This window comes from Anguilla anguilla, chromosome 7 (assembly GCF_013347855.1).
Source record: "Anguilla anguilla isolate fAngAng1 chromosome 7, fAngAng1.pri, whole genome shotgun sequence".
NCBI classification, from domain to species: domain Eukaryota; kingdom Metazoa; phylum Chordata; class Actinopteri; order Anguilliformes; family Anguillidae; genus Anguilla; species Anguilla anguilla.
In genome coordinates, this window is record NC_049207.1 from 31,526,846 (window position 1) to 31,549,958 (window position 23,113).

Genomic DNA, 23,113 nt, shown 5'->3' on the forward strand with positions numbered 1-23,113 from the left:
AACTCTAACGACACCACACTCATAGTATTGTCGGTAGTGGGCAAATAACTAGCTTGGTTGCATGTATCGCTTAAGAGCTGAAGTTACGCTTCCCTCTCTGGCACTATTGGGAGCAATACTCATTCGTAGCTAAGTTATTCAGTCACACTGGTTACACTGTAGATGCATATATATATATAATTTTGCTTTGCTGAACATTCGCTCCATTAACAACAAATCCCCCCTGCTCCATGAACTTATTATCGTCAATAAATTGGACTTTCTTTTTTTGTGTGAGACCTGGCAGCAGCCAGGCGTCTTTTTCTCGTTAAATCAAGCCACGCCCCCAGGTTTTAGCTACTTCTGCAAACCCCGCCACTCTGGAAGGGGTGGTGGCCTCGCAATCATTTTTCATGTTAATTTCACCCCATCCGAAGGTTCTCTCCAGATTTCTGTTACATCTTTTGAATACATTGCATTTAAATTACACAATGTCATTGCTGTTCTTATCTATCGCCCCCCTAAACCAAATCTTTCTGTCTGAATTAACTGAACTACTCTCATCTGCCTGTTCCCTGTCTTCCCGTCTACTGCTACTGGGCGACTTCAACATCCATGTCGACTCCACTCAGTGTACACCTGCCTCTGACCTCAATGTAGTCATGGACTGTTTCAACTAGAGCCCGACCGATATATCGGTTTGGCCGATATATCGGCCGTTATTTGACTTTTTTGACAACATCGGGAGCGGCAGTTATGCCGCCGATGTGTCCCGATTTTTAAATAAGTATAATAAACAAAAAAAAACATTGATTATTTATCTGTACTTGTCTGTTTGAACGTTGTAATTGCCATTTACAAGAATTATCCAGTAGAGGGAGCTCTAATACAAGTGTGAACTGCAGCAGCTGACGCGCTACTTCTGTAATAAGACGTTTGTCACTCATGCCTCATCCAAGATTCTCCACTGCAAGACTTGTCTGCACAGATTCGATTGCCGCAATAAAGGTATGTATATTTAGTTAAAGTTTTTAATTAAATGCGTTTATACGACTACTATGTTTATCAATCCTCATTATCAAGCGAGCGAGCTAGCTAACATATTTGGTTCACTTTAGCAAGCTAGCTGGCTAGCAAGACTTTATGAAGTGGCAGTGAGCACATAAGCAGCGTTGGATCTACATTTCCAGAGGACATCGCTGTATTCTCAAATAAATAACCAGCCAAAATAAAATGGTGATTGAATGCATCACACATTTGTTTTTTTATCTGAGATAATGATATTAGCTACTATATGATGCTGTGTCAATAGCCAACGCGTTATTGCAAGCGAGTGTGCCATCTAGTAACGCGTCACTGTAGCAAGCTAACCAGACAGTAAAAACGCAGATAAAACACTTCTAACGTGGATCATTTTAAGCCACGTTATCTAGCTTTGTCGTGATAACATGAGAGAAGGATTGCTGTTGGAGAAGTGAATCAACCAACACTTAGTGCGGGTAACCTGCACGAAAGCGCATTGTAGTTTTTTTCACCACCAAATTCTTATGGACAAGCCTCACGTTACCCATTTCATCCAGTCAATTTAGTTTCATCTAATGTTACACTTGATTCACTCATTAGCTCCGCTAGATAAAGTCTTACTCTTTGAGATCATGTAGTAGGAATAAAATAAGAAAATAATTCATTTACTGAGAATAGATACTAAGAAATAATAATAACAACAACAATAATATTAATAAAAATACATGTTTGAAACAGGAAAAATGATTTTTTTAAATTAATTTTTTATAGATGGCTGGAAAAGAAAGGAGTAGGGGAGTTATTTTGAATTCACACCACTTGAAGATGGTGTTAATATATAGGCTATATTTAATTTAATATCATTTTTTACATTTTTTTATCTATCAAAAAGTTCTTTGTGTGTTTATTTTTATTTATTTGTTTGCTTATAAGTTAAATGTTCTCAAATATAGAAACTTTGATAAAATATAAGTTTTTCAAATTGATTGAATGCTGCAGCGCGTCTGGTCTACAACCTCCCCAGACATTCCCATGTCACCCCCCTGCTCACTGACCTCCACTGGCTGCCTGTTATGGCTCGCATCAAATTTAAGTCCTTGGTGCTTGCATACCAGGCAGCTAAGGGGTCAGCACCAGGGTACATTCAGAGGATCATCAGACCCTACACACCAGCCAGACCTCTCCGTTCTGCCACCTCTGGACGCTTGGCTCCTCCCCCTCTTCGCGTCTGCACTTCCCGCTCCCGTCTGCTGTCTGTCCTGGCCCCTCGCTGGTGGAATGACCTCCCCGTGACGGTCAGAACAGCAGAGAATCTCACCACTTTCAAACGCAGACTGAAGACTCATCTCTTCAGGCTGCACCTCTCCCCACCCCTCCCTAGCCTATAGTTCAACTCACTGTACCTAGCTAGGATAATTTGATTATGTTAGTGTATCTGGCAGGATTGTTTTTGAATGATTAGGTGTGATTCCAGCGCTAGTTTGTACTTGGTAGGATTCTTGCTTGCTGAACAAGCTTACTCTACAGGGTTGGAGTCCTGATCGATGTGGTCACTTCTGGCACTACGATCCTTACTTCACTCTAGTGTTTCTTTTGCGCCTCTACATCATGAAACCTATGCACTTGTTGTACGTCGCTCTGGATAAGAGCGTCTGCTAAATGCCTATAATGTAATGTAATGTAATGTAATTTGAAAATGTTGCACTTTTTGACAAAATATCGGTCAAAACATTGGTAATCGGTGGGCTAGGACTCTCCAAAATCGGGATCAGCATCGGACCCAAAAATCTGGCATCGGTCGGGCTCTAGTTTCAACCTTACTCAACATGTACACTTCCCCACACACTCAAAGGGCCAAACACTAGACCTTGTCTGTTCTACCGGTGTCAACATCTGAAACCTCACCAGCTCTCTGTTCACTTTGTCTGATCACAGACTGATTAATTTTCTCTTGTCCACCCCTGCCCCTCAGCCCAAACAGTCGCGAACCATATCCTTCAGGACCACCAACTCCATAAACCCTGCCCACTTTACTGCTTCAGTCACATCTGCCCTACCACTTGACCGCACTGTACACTCCCCTGAAGAGTTCGCAATTCAGCTGTCCACCACACTATCCAGTACCCTTAACTCTTTTGCCCCCCTGAAAACTAAGCTGGTCACTTTTGCCACTCCATCCCCCTGGTTTACCCCCGAACTCCGTGCCATGAAACAGACCGGCCGTCGCCTGGAGCACCTCCACAAAAAACTGGTCTCACTGTCCATGCCGAAGCCCACCAACTCCATATTCAGACATACAGAGATGCCCTTATCCCTGCCCGATCCTCTCACTATTCCAACATAATCCAATACTCCAACGGAAACCCCCCCACCCTCTTCTCCACTGTTAACAAACTTCTCAACCCCCCTGTAAATAATACTACATCTGGCTCCCCATCACTCTGCAACTCCTTCCTAGAGTTCTTCCACACCAAAATCACCAACATACACCAAACTCTCACCTCATCCACACCCCCTTTAGATGAACTACTCTGTACTACTGTTGCCACCACAACTTCTCCCCCCCTGGTTTTACCTTTACCCAGATTGACAGTGCTTCACTCACCAAACTAATTTCCTCTGCCAGATCCACCACCTGCTCATTAGATCCTGCCCCCACTGCCCTGATTAAAGCCTGCCTCCCTACTCTCTGCCCTTACTTCACAAAGCTCATTAACCTGTCACTGACCCACTGTGCTGTCCCCTCCATCTTCAAGACTGCTGCCGTCACCCCAATCCTTAAAAAACCTGGCCTGGACCCAAACACCCTCTCCCACTACCGCCCCATCTCCAACCTCCCATTCATGTCCAAACTTCTGGAAAAAGTTATTGCTTCCCAACTCCGTTCATACATGTCCGACAATAACCTCTTTGAGCCCCTTCAGTCCGGCTTCCAACCCCATCACAGCACTGAAACAGCCCTCACCAAAGTGGTAAATGACCTCCTCCTATCCTCTGACTCTGGTGCATATAGCATACTCATCCTCCTGGATCTCTCTGCCGCTTTTGACACAACCAACCACAACATCCTCCTCACCCGTCTGTCTCACCTGGGCATCACTGGCCCATCTCTCAACTGATTTCACTCATACCTCACAAATAGGTCAGAATTCATATCTATCCATGGTCACACCTCCGATCTTGCTACTGTCACACAGGGTGTCCCACAAGGTTCTGTTCTTGGTCCCCTCCTTTTCACCATCTATATGCTTCCTCTTGGCCCCATCCTCTGCAGCTTTGGTCTCAATTTCCACTTCTATGCAGATGACACCCAAATCTATATCAGCTCTACATCCACAAATCAGCCGCCCACTGCCATCATTGAAACCTGTCTGACACACGTCAAATCCTGGATGAAACAAAATTTTCTTAAACTCAACTGTGAAAAAACTGAAATCATTCTCATCGGACCAAAACCCCAGCTCACAAAACTACACAAGTTCTCCCTCACCATTGACGGTACCCCTGTCTCCCCCTCCCCCCTGGTCCGCAACCTCGGTGTCATACTCGATCCATCCCTCTCCTTTGAAAAGCACATCAACAACACTGTCAAGGTTTCATTTTTTCACCTACGCAATATCTCCAGACTCAGACCCTCTCTCACCCATCCAGAAAAACTCATTCACGCTTTCATTTCCAGCAGACAGGCCTACTGCAATGCACTCCTCACTGGTCTTCCCTCCCGTCTCCTACACAAACTGCAATTGGTTCAGAACTCGGCCGCAAGAATACTGTCCCGCACATCCTCCCGGTCTCACATCACCCCTATCTTGAAAGATTTACACTGGCTCCCAATCACATCACGCATCACATTCAAACTCCTCCTCCTAGTTTACAAATCCCAAAATGGCCTCGCACCCACTTACCTCTCTGATCTCCTGCTCCCCTACCAGCCACCCAGACAGTTACGTTCATCCACTGCCGGCCTCCTCACCACCATCCCCTCTCAACGCCGTTCTTTTGGTGACCACGCCTTCTCAGTTGCCGCCCCCAAACTCTGGAATGCCCTCCCCCCTGACATCCGTACCTCTTGACTCACTCACCTCCTTCAAATCACGTCTTAAAACCCACCTCTTTTCCCTAGCTTTCCCTTGATGTTTGTCTTCCCCCTTTTTTTTTGTCTCTGAATTGTATGTTTCATTGTATGTATGTATGTATGTACCACTTATTGTAAAGCGTCTTTGAGTTCATGAAAAGCGCTATATAAAATAAATCTATTATTATTATTATTATTATTATTATTATTATTAAGGCTATATAGTCATTTCCCCGACACTACAATGGGTAATAAAACACGTTTATAATTTAACTGATGATCAAAGGCCATTTTCAAATAATAAAAGCACCTGTTTATACAAATCTTTTGTTTCTGAGAATTATTTACTCACTGACATGTTTGCTGGCTTGCATGACTGACAATAAAAACACAGCAGAGGTGCACTTCTTCAGTCACAATCATCCAAACGCTTTCGATACGCCACCGCCTTTGGAGAATGCTTTTGATAGGACAATGTGTTTTTAACTGAATTATTTACCAATAAAACATGCTTTTGACAGGCCCCCTTTGCTTTTCGACACATCTTGTACTCCAGTCTGCAGATACGGTGCCAATAATCTGACACACTGCCTAATCTTATCCTTCATAATCGACAAAGAAGAGGAGCCTAAAACCTTAGCCTAAAACCAGTATGTTAGCACACTCATTTTCCTGGCTAAAAACATGAAATGCAAAAGATGTCATCAAAGCAGTATGCATTTAGCCTGGAGAAAAACTCATTTGAAAGTGTATGGGAGAGCAGGTTCCATTGTGACACACTTTGTCTTTTACTTGATTACTAAGACACCGCTTGCATAACAAACATAATATTTCATACTGAATATCTTATATCTATCAAACAACTACTGTAATGTTTATTAAACTTGATTGGAAATGTACAAAGTACATTTGACATCAAACAGAACACTTTTGGCATAACAACTGACCCCGCCGTCAGGGCCAAACATTTTTCCTTATTAAATTTGACGTATGGTGAACAAAGCACAAAATTGACACAAAGTCAGTCCGTTGAAACCCTCAGTGAAAGAAGGTGTGCAATGGGGATATGTAGCATAATTTAAAACATGCTAGTTTATTTCTGATCGTTCGAAAACATTGTGTAACAATTGCCCCCATGTCACAACAGATGCCACTCTCCTTTAACGTTATTTGATTTTATGGTATTTAAATGATCATGCTTTCTTAAATGTTTAGCTGTCTTAAGTGTTCATGTAGGCCTATACATATTTATAATGACATTCATTTAGGTTTTTATTTATTTAAAGGGGAATTTCACTTTATAACACTTCTGGGGTCATTTTCACACCTACCCGGGCGACACATTAGCCTAATTAGAAAGACAATATCAGTCATGAGAAACAGGGACGTGTGTTTACAATGAGTCTAACGTGGAGTTTTATGTTGAATGGGCTTCTATTGGATTCTATTGGGGGGAGGGGGGGGGGTTGCTTACACGGGTATATCTAAATATCTAAATATTGAAGCAACCAACCTAAAAACTGTCTGGGGTGCACACAAAAGTGTGTGAAAATGACCCCCGAAGTGTTGTAAAGTGAAATTCCCCTTTAAATAAAGAAAAACCTAAATGCTCTCCTGAATTAGGCATCAAAAAATATTGCACATTTTATCAACATTATTTAATATTGTGGATACATTTACTCTTCCTTCTTCACACCCACACTCAATTTTAATTGAACACATGAGCAGATGTCACTATTTAAACCATCTTTAAACTCAGGTTGTGTAGCCTTTGTTGAAGTTTGTGTTGAAATCAAATGTGGTGGGTATCATTTTTTGTTATGTGTGCTTAGTGGTTAAACCTGATTTTCCTAAATTAAATTTATCATATAATGCCCCTAACATGATGTGAAGAAATGAGCTATGTGTTTGCCTGCAAATGCATTATTCAGATCATTGGCATTTAGGGGTGCAACGAATAATCGACGTAGTCAATGAAAATCGATGACCAAATTAGTTGGTGGCGTCATCGCGTGTGTTCTTCGCGCTGACTCGGAATGCTCTGACAAGACATATAGGCATTACCGCTTACTGGAGTGAAGTGAACAATAACAATAGAAAATGGAAACACCTTCACGACCAAAAACCTCCAAAGTGTGGGAGCATTTCACTCTTAACTCGGCCAAAAAGGTTGTGAACTGCAACATTTGCAAAGCTGGCTTCACCTGGCATGGGAGCACATCAGTTATGCTGGAGCATCTGAAGAGGAGGCACGTTGGCTCTCTGGATGATGAAGACTCATCTCGGTAAGTTAGTTAGCTAGAGTGAGAGCACCTATTATTGACCACCTTTGTTCGACAGACAGGAAAACGTAAACTGATTTACAACTATATGCGAAATAAACAACCTGTACCTAGTTATGTAGGAAAAAATGTCCTTGTTATCCTCCAGTGGTTGTTTTTTCAGTACTTTCGCAATTTTTTTCTGTGCCGGCAAATAAGTCAGAGCTGGTCCAGTGCTAGCTTTTGGTTGCTAAGGGGACGTGTATCAACCACCCCATGTAAACGAATGGAACTTGACATAAATTTGCTAGCATATTGTATAAGTGTCCTGCCTTGCGTATTTGAGGTTAATATGAGAAAGGGTGGTCGCTATCAGCACATCTAAGAATCCGTGCATATTCACTGTTGCAACCCAAGTCGCAGGACGTAAAATAGCCGTTAGGAAAGCAGTTTGAAATTTTGAAGCAACGCCTGCTCCATTGGATTTTAATCGCGATGAGATAATTCCGTGTTGCTTGTCTTAAAATTGACATAGTGAATAGGCTGTATTAATATAACTAAATGTATATGCATGAAGTTAGTTTTTTTTTTACATTTAGACAGTTTATTATCTGTATTTTTACAGGACTTACATTTTAATAGGTAACGATGTCCAGTTCTCTCTGATAATAAGTAAATACACTAGCGGTTAAGGTGGTCGATAAACGTCCCCCCCTCGGGTGGTCGATAATAGGTGCTCTCACTCTAGTTAGCTAGCTAGCTAGCTAATGTTAAAAGCCATGTTACTTCACGTTATGAGCTGTAACGTTTTCTATTTTGAAATAAATTTTCTCTTGATCAATGAATTGTTAATGGCGTTGAACATACAGAGTAGCAAATAATAACCTATTATTCACAACGATTCTGTTCACATTCCAAATGTGCCAGCGATACCCAAAAAGGAAGACCCTCTCAGATGGTGGAGGGAAAATGAGGGGCGTTTTCCCACACTATCAAAGCTGGCAAGATCTTTTCTGTGCATTCCTGCAACATCCACCCTGTCAGAGTGCATCTTCTCTGCAGCGGGGAATATCTGCTCTCAGAAGAGAGCAAGCCTCTCACGAGACCATGTGGAGATGCTGACTTTCCTCCATTTCAATTCAAAAATCTTTTGAATCAGCAGGAAAGTTCATTAAAAGACGTATTTTTGAACGAAGTATTCATCTTTATTGTCCTTATTGTTAGTTAGTACATGCCTAAAACAACTTCAAGCTAAATTTAAAACTGATAGCTAAATAAGAGCCATTGAGTAATTGTGCGATTCATAATCCGAATAGTTGATTATTTGTTTCAATAATCGATAGATTTTTCGACTATCAAAATAGTCTTTAGTTGCAGCCCTTTTGGCATACTTGTTAACCACTTATAGCCCAATTAGACGCTGACATCTAAAAATAGCATACTCTTAAATTATTGCTTTTACCAGTCACTGATTCAAGGTGCACTGCTATAACACACATACAGGTGAAATACGGCCAGTGTATGTACTCACTGATTTCACGGCCATACAACAAGCCTTGATTGACAAAAGAATCAGCAAGCCCGTAGTTAGAGCTCCCTAGGTCGCAACTTGTGTTCCCTTCTGTCCTGCTCCGTTGTCTGTTATTTCGTGGAGATGCACTTTTAGTGTTTGTAAGGTTTATAAGGCATTTTGATAGGCTTATTTGCAGGCAGGAATCCTCTTCGCTGTTTTGCTAAGCTAGAACCGGAAAACTTGATAGTAGAGAATTGAGCTTGTAAGTCAAATTGCCTCCAGGGGGCGTCTGGTTCGTGACGTCACAGCCCAATGTTAAAATCCTATTGACTTTTTAAAAATCATTGATTGTAAAATATCTATAGCGATTAAAAATAAAAGATTTCTCACGTTTTTTTGAGACCGTCATTCTCTGCCGTAGCATGTGCTTGGTTCTATTTATTTCAATCTCTGGAGGGAAAAATAACGGATTTATGTCGATTTACGATATGTTGGTGGTCCTGAACTACACTAAAATCAATGTCGCACGATAAACGTCACAACCACGTGTGCTTCTAAGTCTACCCGCCAAGTGCGGTGCCTTGGCTGCCCCTAACTGCTGGTCTGGGATCAGATTTCCCTTCACAGGTCCTAAATTTAACCATTAGTAGGAGAAGAAAATAACTGACTCTGGACCAGCAGGGCCAACTGCACCCAACACCGGTGGCTAGCTAGCTATACCCACGACAAATGCGGTGTCACAGGTTAGCTTAATGCATTTGTTCAATGGTCAGGACAATAATGTTAAGAAGGGAGAAAATCATTCCAAATACAACCATGTAGAGCAGGTCATATACAGCCAGAGTAGAATAGCGGGTCTGTTAGCGCCAGCATGAAAGATATCGTTTATAAAGTTTCGGTTAGCTAACGTTAACGTTAGGAATGGCTGGATCAGCAGGTAGCTAGCTAGCTGTCAAAGTCAGGTTTATTTGTCATTACAAACCATATGCTGTACAGTACACGATGTAACGAAACTTCGTTTCGCAAGGCTTCGGTGTAACATAGACTTCCAGTCTGCTCACAGCACTTACAAAGGAATACACACATTGTGAAAAATCAGAATCACAGTGCACTTAGACAAGACGGGTGCAGTAGGCAAGAGATAGACCATTTCTAATAAATAGTTTTATTAAAACATAGTAAGTAGTAAATATATTGTCGGTAATTTATCGAAAACCATGCTGGCTAGCTATATTGTTGTTGTGTTGTGATAAAAATATATATGACGTTATATTCCATTTGAAATTACGTCTTAAGTTAGTTAGGTTAGCTTGTACTATTTTATACGGTCTATGGTTGTACTTAATAGATCCCTGAAAGGAAATCATGTTGTCACCACGACCGTACAATTATGATGTGAAATAAACAATATAACTTAATAGTAACAAATCTGTTATTTCCAGTAATTTTAAATTGAAATACGATATCGAAGTGACACTAGAAATAGAAGGGCGCAAGCGTGTTCCAGCTGAGCCGTGACGATGTAAGCGTGCGTCGTGAGCACAGTACCGGTATGTGTAATTCCTAAGCGTACTAAACGTACACAACGTTGTACCTTGTACTTCTCATGGGTCAATCGTGCTGCTGATATTATATTTCATGAGTCATATATGTCATGAGTACCGCATACCAATAGCTAACTGGTTCCCGACTTGTAACTAAAAATATCGCTTATTGAAAATTGCCCCATTCATTTTCCCATTGACAAATTTGCGGGAAAACGAGGGGAGTGGCTTGGTGACGTTTACACTTACAAGCTCTATTGGAGCAGACGCATATGTCCCAGCAGGCTTTGCATATGAGAAAATAACAACAGTGTGAGATAAATTAGGAGAAATGATGAAATTGCGTAGTTGAAACAATATGTTTTTAGCAGAATGGGCATGTAGGTGAAGGTTGACATGATCACAGACTATAGTGTGAAGTAAATGAAGTGACCATGAGCGAGCTTAGTTTCCTTATCGAACGGTATATATAACAGTCTGTATAAACCTTTAATCGTTAAAGTGGAGGGTTAAGTAACATGTGAAATCTATTGCACTGGTGTGCTTTTTTTATGTTCAGTAGTAGTAGTTATAATTATGAGTGAGTCATGATTTTAAATGTAATGTATTAATGGGGAGTTGCAGAACGTACACACGTAGTAATTGTTTGTATGTGGCTAGATAGAGAACAGGGCGAGGTAACATGAATGTAGAAACGTGGCGTTTGCTGATAAGAAGGTTTTGTACGGTAGCCAAGTGAAGAAATATAGTTAGTAGAAATGGCACAGTGGTGAACTGGTGTAACTTTTTAATAAAAGGAATACATTTTTCCGTCATGAAATGCATATGGGTGGCCGTGAGTTTAGGTAAAGCAAATATAAGCGTAAGAAAACGTTAGTGTAAAAGAGGAAATTATCTGCCTGAGGGCGAGGCGGGATTCAATCCTTCAACCGGAGGTTTACCAGTCTTCAATTTACATAGCTTTTAAAAGTAGCTTATGGCTTCCTCCAAGCATAAATTATGGCTTCGCTATTCTGCTGCATACCCAGTTACTTTCGCTTTTTGTTAGCGTGGGAGTGGAAGCTTAGTGCACACTTTATCAATAGTTTATCAGAGCTTGGTTTGTTTATCAGCAACAATTTTATACTGCAGGATAAAAAAGCAGTAGTGATGAAGGGCATGATATTATTGTAAACGGTTTATGATTTGATTACATATTTTTTGGAATTTTACTCTGTGTGAGCTGTCACCATGTTGTGATCAGGTGGTTTACTGCTTACAAGCCTGAATTATAGCAGGCTGACACCCCAGGTGAGTGCAGGTCTGAGCACACAGCAAGGTAAAACCAAGTGGTTTGACTGTTCATACGTGAATTTAGTTTGTGTGGTAAGTAACCATTATGAACACATTTTGTACATAGAAGCTCTCTCCAAAATGACACCATCGACTGAAGTACAATGCTTAGTAGCGTAGTAATGTATGCTTGTTATGCTTCACAGCAAGGCACAATTTAGATAATTTGGATAGATTTGGAGACACTAAGGGACACCCGGGTACACAGATTAATTTAATAGCATGTCACTAAATTAATATCACCCTCAAATTTTGCACTCTACTGGGCAAGGAGATTATGATCCAGGACCTGTATAGTTTTACTTGTTTTATACATGATATTTCATTAAAAGCTAAAGGTGAACAACTTCATTTTTTGCATTTTTGCCAAGATAAAGTACCATTTTGTAGAAACAGAGACTAATCTATTGTACTAATCTAGCTCAGTGTTGTAAATGGTACTTGCTTCATTTAAGCCATTTTCAAGTCACTGCGATGCTCAAATCTGGAGTCATAAAGCCTTAAATTGAACACCACAGAAATGGGCAAGAATTGGCCAGATTTGGCATCTGTGCAAAGGTTAAAGTTTTTTCTGAATGTTGATTTCAGTAGAGAACATATACTTCTTTCACAATGTACTTTAGATGCTACATATATCTCACATCAAATGAAAAATATTCTACTGATATTAGTAAATACTAACAAGTTAACATGCAGTTATGATGATATTATCAGGCTCTTTCAAACCCACCTTCAGTTAAGGTCTTCTATCATCTTCAGTTAATATAATTTATTATTATATTTGGCATTACCTCCTATGTTCTGCAGAGTTATGGACCCAAATGCGGCCATTTTCCCAGGCCAGCCGAAAGCTCTCTCTCCCAGCTTCTCGTAGATCAAAGACCCTGCAGACACATGTTACTGTGTTATGGCATGAACACACTGTTCCAACATTACATTACAGGCATTTGGCAGATGCTCTTATCCAGAGCGACGTACAACAAAGTGTATAACCATAACCAGGAACAAGTATGACGAAAACCCTAGAGAGAAGTACCGGTCCAAGTGCAGGGAACAACCGCGTAGTTCAACTTGGACCCTGAAGGTTAAACTGATTAACACTAACACAACGAGAACGGCAACAACGCAGTCTATGGAAAAAATACAAGCAGTAGTTAAGACAGTTAATGCACCTAAGTCACCTACGAAACAGCTGCCTAGTTACAACCCTAAGCTTACAGTCATTTACAGGGGGGTAGGGAGGGATGGGGAGAGGTGCAGCCTGAAGAGGTGAGTCTTGAAATGGGTCAGTGTCTCAGCTGTTCTGACCTCCACAGGGAGGTCATTCCACCATCGTGGGGCCAGAACAGACAGGAGACGTGTTCTGGAAGTGCAGGTGCGAAGAGGGGGAGGTGCCAGGCGTCCTGAGGTAGCAGAACGGAGGGATCTGGCTGGCATGTAGGGTTTGAATATCTTGTGGAGGTATGCTGGGGCTGATCCCTTGACTGCCTGGTATGCTAGGACCAATGTTTTAAATTTGATGCAACAATAATACTTGCATGGAGAAAGTTCTCCTATATCATTAAAATCAGAATCACTGCCCTGATCTTAGTAGTGCATGTGTGTGTATACATATTTTAATCTCACAGTACAATAAGAGTTGCAGACCGTTTAAAGGCAATTTTGAGGGGTATGTTTTCTCAGGCCTGTGGGGGTCAAATAGGCTTTGGATTTGTATGTCTAAACAGCAGACAATCGTTTGCTCACGTTTTGACAAAGAATAGTCACCTAGTTTGCACATTAAATGAAAAAAATGAACTTTTTGGTTGGGTGGACATACAGTGATGAGTTCCATACACCACATGAGACACCACAAGTGGCTATGGCTTTTTACAAAAAGCTAATAAATCACAAATGGTTGGGCATAAAGTGATGAAACTTGGGTGTGTCTACAGACAGCTCCATCCTGAGGACAATCACAAAGAATATACTCAATTCAGGGTGGGGCTATAGAGCGCAACAATTTTTAAATATGAAAAAATTCACTAAAAATCACAGTTTTTATTTAGACATTTCAAACCTGCTACTCTGACCAGTAATTAATGTCCTTACATACATTGCAATTTTGTTCCTTACGTAAAGTAATCCTGCTTAACATTTCCCACATGCAGAACTTTACATTTGGTTATATTAAATTTCATTTGCCAGATTCTGCCCATTTCTGGATTTTATTTAAATCTTCTTGGATTACTTCAGTAGCTTCCAAACAATTAGATGAGCCTCCCAGTTTTGTATCATTGGCAAATTGGACTAATGTACTTTCCTTGTCCCTGTCAAGGTCATTGATATAAATGAGGAAGGGCAGTGGTCCCAGTACCGATCCTTGTGGGACTCTACTTCTAACAGCTCCCTGCTCAGATAATATCCCTCCTATTACTACTACTCATTAGCCCCTTTTCCACTGCAGGGTCGAACCGTTACCAGGGCCACTCCGTGCCGTTCCGCGCTGCTCAGTACTCGTGGGAACGGTTACAATTTCTGTTTCCACCGCCGGGCTGCTAAAACCAGGACTAGGAAGTATCTAGTGAGGACAGCAAGTGACGCGGTGGATCAGCGACGGTGTCCCGTTGTGAATGTAATATGCGCCCGTTGTTGTCGTCGCGCCCCATACTGTTTTGTTTTTGTTATGTTATATTTTGTTGGCTGACGAAACGGACGAGGATTCTGTGTATTTTGGTCTGTTTTTGGTTTTTTTTTTTTTAGCGTATCCTCCACTGACCATCACTGTTGCATGCATTCAAAAAACTACTAACTAACGCTTACATTACAGTGTGAAATATCCACATTATATAATACCACTAACCTATTTAAAGACTCTCAATCCAAAAATAACGTGTATAACCGAAATATTTTGAGTAGTAATACTTACATAGCAATGATGAAATTTTATCTGTGTTCAGACAGAGACAGTAAATCAATGACAGTTTTATCTGCTTCTGTTTTGCTCCAGAAAACGATGTCAGATAGGTCTATCAGCAAACATATGGCTTAGCTATGCCCAGAAGTCCTCAATAATAATAGTATTTTCCAAGAAATTACGAAAAATCGTTAACAACGTTTCGTTAGGTGCAGCGTCTTAATGTGTAACTGAATGCGACGATAAGAAGATTTTCGGTTACGCTGACCTATAAAACGCTATTCAAAAGCAAAATTAGACATGTTATACATAGTTAGAAAGCTTATACTCTCACCTACTGAATAAATGATTTGTCAATCAAGCCAGACTGTACTAAAAACGGCAACAACGCTGTAAACAATACGTGTGGTATTATGCACAGCTATTTTGAATGTACCCAGGTATCAAAAATGCACGAAATATATTTCATAAGCGGATCCAAGACAATATATGACCACTCGGTCTCAAAAGGGACATCTCTACGCGTAAAACCAATGGTAAGGTTATGTAGCCTATTTATTCAATATTTAGTCCCAGATATTGACTGTATAATTTTTTAAAACTTTGTCCCGTTTATTTCGTTATTCAGTGAGCAGCGTTTTCACTGCTGTATATCTTATGGCTATTGTCGGGTTTATCTTGTTGCTATGATGGAATACGATTTTTGATTGGCATTTTTATTTATATTAGCTTCTCCACTGACCTAGCTTACGGAAGAGGACGTGAAGAGACCATATGCGGAGTCACAAAACTGACGTAATGTGAAACCAATCAGTCAATACATCATTAAGCCTACCTACCTGAACGGTTCTGCTGCACTGAGCACGGTTGTCTAACCATGCCGAAAATATTGTGCTGGGCACGGTTTGTAATCGTTCCGTGCCAAACCGTTTCCAGGTGGAAACACCATTGGAACCCTTCCTCTCCGTGCTCAGAACCGTTCGGCCCTGCAGTGGAAAAGGGGCTTTTGTGTTCTACCCTGTAGCCAGTTCCGAATCCACTCTGAAATGCGTCCTCTAATTCCTACTATCTTCATTTTACCAACAAGTCTCTCATGTGGTACCTTATCAAATGCCTTTTGTTATCCTAAGTAGATAATATCATACACCTTGCTATAATCAAAACACTTGGTAGCTTCTTCAAAGAATACCAGAAGGTTTGTCAGACATGACCTTCCCTTACGAAAACCATGCTGGCTATCCCTTAGGATGTTGCTATCCTCAAGAAATACTTCCAACTTGTCTCTAATGACAGATTCCAGTATTTTACATATGATGCAAGTTACACTTACAGGCCTGTAGTATCCTGGATCAGTACGGTCCCCTTTCTTATATATTGGTATTATATTACCTTGCTTTCAGTCCTCTGGTATTTCTCCAGTTTCTAAGGACTGTCTAAAAATGATCTCAGCTAACTCTTGAGTACTCTTGGGCATATGCCATCAGCGCCTGCTGCCTCATTTGTCTTTAGTTTAAGTAATTCATCCAGTACTTCTATGTAATGCCAAGTTACAAAACAACTATAACCGCCTCAGCAAATAACGAAAGACAAATGGGGGATCAGCAGTCCGTTTTATAAGTTGGAATGTGAAAAATCTGAATGGAACAAAACAACGGCAAAAAATATGTGCTCATCTTAAAACTTTAAAAACTGAAATTGCACTCAATTGCACTTAAGAAAACACACCTGAAAACATACAGACTCGAAATGGGTTCCCTTGAGTGCAGACTTGATTTTAGGGAAAGGATGGTACTAGATCAGGTTAATAGGGAGGGTCAATCAAGTCTGCACTCAAGGGAATGCAGCGGTGTGTAGTTGCAGAAGGGGAATATATTGAAGGGGAAAGGAATTGAAATGTACGTTTTCTTCATTAAACTTGAATTACAGCATTAGACTCATTATTTAATAGCCACACCTCGTATATATATATATATATATATATGTATGTATATATTCATTCATTCAAATGGCTTTATTGGCATGATGTAACACTGTACATATTGCCAAAGCAAGCGTTTCAACATTGAAAAGCTAAACATTAATTAGAAAACACACTACATTAATATATATATATATATACAGTACTGTGCAAAAGTCTTAGGCACCCTAGATTTTTAAATATAATATATAGTATATATTTGGTCTTAGATGTTTATGTTTTGTTTTCTGCATTAGTGTGTCTGTAGAAAAGAGCAAATTTGAGATTTCCAAAAAATGAAATTTCGCAGATACATTTTTGTATTTTGTTAAATAAAGTAATATTTTATGTAATAGACTACTTTTCAGATAAAAACTTGATCAAGGGTCTCTGGGATTACCTGGAGAGTCAGAAGCAAGCGAAACAGCCAAAATCTGCAGAAGAACTGTGGCAAGTTCTCCAAAATGCTTGGAACAACCTACCAGCCGATTTTCTTATAAAACTGCCGGACAGTGTACCTAAGAGAATTGATGTAGTTTTAAAGGCGAAGGGTGGTCACACCAAACATTGATTTTATTTAGTTTTTAACTATTTACTGCTCTTTATATTATTTTTTCAATATTTATAACCTTTCATTTAATTATTTTTGAAAGAATCTTAGCTGTACAGCATTTTTTTTACAGGTGCCTAAGACTTTTGCTCAGTACTGTATATATATATATATATATATATATATATATATATATAGAGAGAGAGAGAGAGAGAGAGAACATTTTATTAGTAAGGTTAACTGAAGTTTGAGATTAAGTGAAAGAACAATGTAAAAACTAGAAGAACTGTAGACCCATGCAGATATATGCCCTGGTCATTTAAATATCCTTCCGTACTTACCTCCCTCCTTTGCAGTCACGAGAAGAAGATGGACCGAATACAGGGAAAGTATGGCCACACCCAAGAGAAGAACCCTACAACACAGAAGAGAAGGACATTGAGGGCTGTATTTCGGAGGCAAAGGTAACACAATGTACCATGGCATTAGTACTTCTGCTATTGTCATCCAACGCAAATGAATACATTTTTCTGCTGCTGGCAATATACATTACAGGCATTTAGCAGACGCTCTTGTCCAGAGCGAATTACACAATTTAAAAAATATATATGTTTCAGATTGCATCCATTTATACAGCTGGATACTGAAGCAATGCAGGTTAAGTACCTTGCTCATTATATTACACTGCCACAATATAGGGAATTGCGATTGTCAACATGCAGCACAAAAAGGGGAGTACCAATAAACAAATTTTATTGCATTTATTGCATTTTAAACCATCCAGACCAACCTTTGACTCAGATGCTGGCGCTCTACTATTTTGATGGCGTGACCAATGTGCACTTATGAATGTTGAACAAATGGGACTGAAGCAATCATCATAAGATTGTCACCATACACCCATCAGACTGAACAAAAACAAGATCTGTTTTGTTAAGTAAATATATCTATAACTATAAGATATGAAAGCATAGGGAATTGGAAAATTATTCATTTTAAGAAGGCTACTCAAAAATAAATACATGCTGACTGCATCTCAAGGACAAGTATGTCTAACATGATGAAACTGCCAGTTCCCTTTGGCCTTGATGCAGTGATATTAAAAGAAAATAAAGCAGCTGTTTTGATCGGCCATAACGAAATCAAACCTCCACAACACCCTTAGGTAATTTATTCCTCTTCTACCAACCTCTTTTGCAACTATGCTGCAGGTGCCCTACCATTTCTTGTCACAAAATGACCTACACTGAGTGGGAGCAACCTTAATTCACCACCACCCTGAGTCAGTGCTATGTTTTACTATTTCCACTGGACTGTGAAATATGGGCCCTAAGCATTCCACAGTTGCTCGGGGGTGGTCTGGACCTCTGACCAGGAGGTTGTGGATCCAAATGCTTCAAGGGATATGGGTTGCGTGATCCCTGAATAGTGCTGAGCAATTAGTGTTTTTTGAGCGCGATTCGATTTCAAAATTATCACGGTTTTTGAATTCTTTTTAAAAAAATTTAGAAATATGAATGTAGCATGAAATAATGACAATTGAAAATCTTTTGGAATATTTTTTACTGAAATGTTAAACACTAATTTTTAAAGAGCTTTAAAACGTTCAATCTATTTTAATCCCTTAGCGCACATGCCAAATCTGGCCTATCCTTGCCCATTTAGGGGGTACCGTCTTTATAGCTTTATAACTCCAGATGTGAGCATCACAGAAACTTAAAAATGGGCTTAAATGAAGCAAGACATACGTACCATTTAAAATACTAACCTAGATGATTTCTTCCTTAATTATGAATATAAACTAAAGTGCCACAAATACAATAATCTAGGAAAAAAATCAATTTGCTCTTTTTTAGTTTGCAATGAAATACTGAGAGATTGCAAGTATACAGCAGGTTAAACTATACATGTGCTGGATCAAAAAACCCCTTGACCACAAGTGCATCAAATCTAAGGGTGGATAGGCAGAACTATCAAAGATCTATGAATCAAAAAGTAAGCAGTGTACCCAGTGTCTCCAAATCTATCCAAAATGCCTAAATTATGCATTGCTGTAAATCACAACATAATCATGTATTTCACTACAAATCAACTGTTTGACTGAAGAAACTGACTGTTGCATCATTTTCAAGTGGGAATTACAAGCTTTCCGTCAGTACAGCGGCTTAAAATATCTAGGGATCCTGAAACATATCTAAAATCTCTCAAAAAATGAATAAAATGCTTTTTGTCCATTATAAAGCATTATATTATATATTATGAACCTTATGAAGGTTTAAGGTTAAACATTGATATCAGATTAAAAATATAATGCAAAAACATTATCACACTGTGGTACAGTACCTAAATGTGTAATCATAAACTCTCGTATGTTTTTCTGTACTCTACAGTATGTGATGTTTTCTTGTATGGGGACGAGACGACATTAAAACAATATTCAACCGTCCACCACATTTTGGCAATGTTCCAGTTGAGGTCATATCCGGTACATATATTAAACACAAACTACAAGCAAACCAATGAAGGCTTACATTACAGTGAAATATCCTCATTCTAAAATACCACTAACCTATTTAAAGACACTCAATTTAAAAAATAACGTATATAACCAAAATATTTTCAGCAGTAACACTTACATTTGGATGATGAAATCTTATCTGTGTTCAGTAGACAGAGACAGAGACAGAATGAATCCCGTCGTCTCCGAATTCTGACTTAGCCCAGAAAACAGTATATCAGCTAGGTCCATCTGCAAACATATGCCTTAGCTATGCTTAGAATTTCTCAAAAATAATAGTATTTTCCAAGAAATAGCGAAAGTCATCAATAAAATTTTGCCAGGTGCAGTGTCTTTTACTGCTACCATAGGCTGAATGCGTAATGCAGCTATAATGAAACAAAACTTTCGGTTACGCTGAAAGTTGTGTTATGTGTGAGTAACTTGGCATTTTTGTATGTTGAAAACGTGTTTTTTATGAGATAATATTTTCCAAGAAATGACGAAAATCATCGATAACATTTTGCTGGGTCCAGTGTCTTTTACAGCTACCAGATAGAGAATGCGTAAGGTGGGGATGATGAAAAAACATTTGGTTATGTTGAGCTATAAAACGCTATTCCAAAAGTAAAATTAGACATATTATACATTGTTAGAAAGCTTATTCTGTCACCTATTGGATCAAGTAACTGTTCATCAAGCCAGATTGTACTACAAAGGACGACAATACCGAAAACAACAAGTGTGGTATTACGCACACTTGGAAGGTACCTAGGCATCACAAATGAGCGTATATTTCACAAACGGATTGTCCAAGACAATATATGACCACAACGTCTGGAAAGGGACATCTCTACGCGTAAAACCAATGGTAAGGTTGTATATTTATTTCCTATTTAGTCGGAGATATTGACAGTAGAATGACATGGTATCATTTTCGAAAAGTTCATCTTGTTTATTTCAGTGTTCAGTGATCAGCGTTTTTCACAGCTGTACTGGCATACCTTCGGCTATTGTTGGCTTTATCCCTTCGCTACAACGGAATACAAATTTTTAGTGGTGAAAGGATGTTTTCATGTATGCCCAAATCGACACTATTGTCCAGTGTGTCATGAGTGGGGGTGTAGTTACAGATGAGACTGCAGGGAGGGGGTGCTTTGTAAATGCACGACCAGCGCAACAATGGTGGTGCTGCGTAACTCCGTATTTGGCATAGTTGTCCTGAATCGTCTACTAATAAAGCTAGTTTGTGTTTTCAACTCATAATTTGGTTGCAGGAGCACAGAATGTCTGAACTGAGCAATCTAGGCACACTGGCATGCCGACCACTAGGGGCTTTGTGCTAAGAGGTTAAAGGCTCCAATGTATGGAGGACCAAAAATGGAAAAATTTAAAATAAATAAATGACTCAATAAATGAATGAATGAATGAATATAAATCAAGAAAAATGTAAAAAATAAGTTAATGTACACAGAAGTTATTTAGTAAATAAAATCTGACATAAATGTGATTTCTGCATTCTGTATTTATTTAATGTATTTATTCATTAATTTCTGTATATATTAATTTCCATATTTATTTCTTGATTCATTTATTTCTGTAATGAGGGGTTGTGGCTTTTACATTACAGCATAGCAATCAAGCCCAGAGTGTAAGAGTAGGATGTCAGCACAGGCAGGTGCGGAGAGTGAGAGTGTACAGTTCAGATCTACAAGAATGATGGCCTGTTGCCCTAAGATCTGTTGCATTATGCCAAGCTCTGCCATTCAACAGTGAACTGCTCTCTCAAAAACCCCAAAAGAGTTGCAATGTTGAGGTAATAACTCTCTACAGCTTCCACTGGCAGTAGCTATGTGAGAAGGGTGACCAACTGATCTGGCGTAATCTGAATTTTTGAGTGAAACCACTAGGGTCAACCACTGTAATGCAGCTAACAGGAACAAATTGTCAAAGCATTCACGTGAAAAAGTAAATAATCAGGACTAGGATTTTCAGTTATGTTATCCAGCCTCAAATCTATGGCTATCTCTTTCCGTAGGCTATAGGCATTAGTGTAGGGGAGATGGGGGAAATATCTAATTACCCTGGGCCACTGCTACCTTCATCTTATGTTTAAAACCTTTAAGACACCAAATGTGACATTAAGACATGAAAGCAAAGATCATGAAAGCAAAGACGTTTTTGAGCAAAATCATATGAAATTGAATACATTAGCTTGTAGCCATGAAAGCAGCTGATGTGATTGTGTGACAGGTAACAAGCTGGAGGGCCATCAAACCATGCAAAACTTGCATGCTATATCAAAACTATGCAATCTGTTAGTCGCTAAAAGACTATTTACAATTAGCCTACATACAGTACTGTGCACTGTGTCAGTAGAAAAGAGCAAATCTGAGATTTCCAAACACAAATTTTCCAAAAAATGAAATTTTGCAGATACATTTTTGTATTTTGTTAAATAAAGTAATATTTTAAGTAATAGACTACTTTTCAGATAAAAACTTAATCAAGGGTCTCTGGGATTACCTGGAGAGCCAGAAGCAAGCAAAACAGCCAAAATCTGCAGAAGAATTGTGCCAAGTTTTCCAAAATGCTTGGAACAACCTACCAGCCGATTTTCTTATAAAACTGCCGAACAGTGTACCTAAGAGAATTGATGTAGTTTTAAGGGTGGTCACACCAAACATTGATTTGATTTTGTTTTTAACTATTTACTGCTCTTTATATTATTTTTTCGATATTTATAACCTTTCATTTCATTATTTTTGAAAGCATCTTAGCTGTACAGCATTTTTTTACAGGTGCCTAAGACTTTTGCACAGTACTGTACATTTAGATTCCTTGACATAAACACACAATACAGCACCTGAAAAATACGGTAAAAAATTTACTTGCATATAGCCTTTAATTTAAAAATGTCCCCCAGAATGTTTATCAAAATCTCTCAGCATCCATTGGAGGACAAAGAGAGGGTAATTCTGAGAATTTAGCCTGGAATATGCAACCAGCTAAAAAAATCTACTGCATTTTGCCTTGCTCTCCCCTACATAAACGTAGTGAAAGCAACCAGGGTTTAAGCCAATACATGTACAGTCGATCGATGCACTCTGGTGTCAATTAACCAATGGAATAAGGTGACACCATGACATACTTTGATTGACATTATCATATGGACAATGAAATTCAAAAATGAATAAATACAGAAATAAATTAACCAATAAATTAATAAATACATAAATAAATATATATAGAAATAAATTAAGAAATAAACATGAAAATATATACAAAACTAAATGAATCAAATAAATAAATATGGAAATAAATGCAGATTTTATCTATTAATTAATTTGTACATTCATTTATTTTTATATTTTTCTTGCATTTATATTGATTTATTCATTAATTTATTGAGTCATTTATTTTTTCCTTTTTAATTTTGCCATTTTTGGTCCTCCATACCAATGTTGTTGCAGCATGTTACTACAA

At 39.0% G+C, this 23,113-nt stretch overlaps 1 protein-coding gene across 5 annotated transcripts in view; it reads right to left on the reverse strand.

The window, feature by feature from the left end:
* The window catches only part of slc38a4 (solute carrier family 38 member 4), a 130,778-nt gene that overhangs the window by 51,533 nt on the left and 56,132 nt on the right, over window positions 1-23,113 (reverse strand). For all 5 annotated transcript variants that reach the window (XR_004766089.1, XM_035425416.1, XM_035425417.1 and 2 more), the window contains 2 exons: window positions 17,472-17,545; window positions 12,519-12,611 (listed from right to left, as the gene is read on the reverse strand). Coding sequence is in view for 4 of the 5 variants with exons in the window: in XM_035425416.1 (XP_035281307.1) it covers window positions 12,519-12,611; window positions 17,472-17,545 (167 nt within the window). In the remaining variant the exon portion in view is untranslated. The remainder of the gene's footprint in view (window positions 1-12,518; window positions 12,612-17,471; window positions 17,546-23,113) is intronic.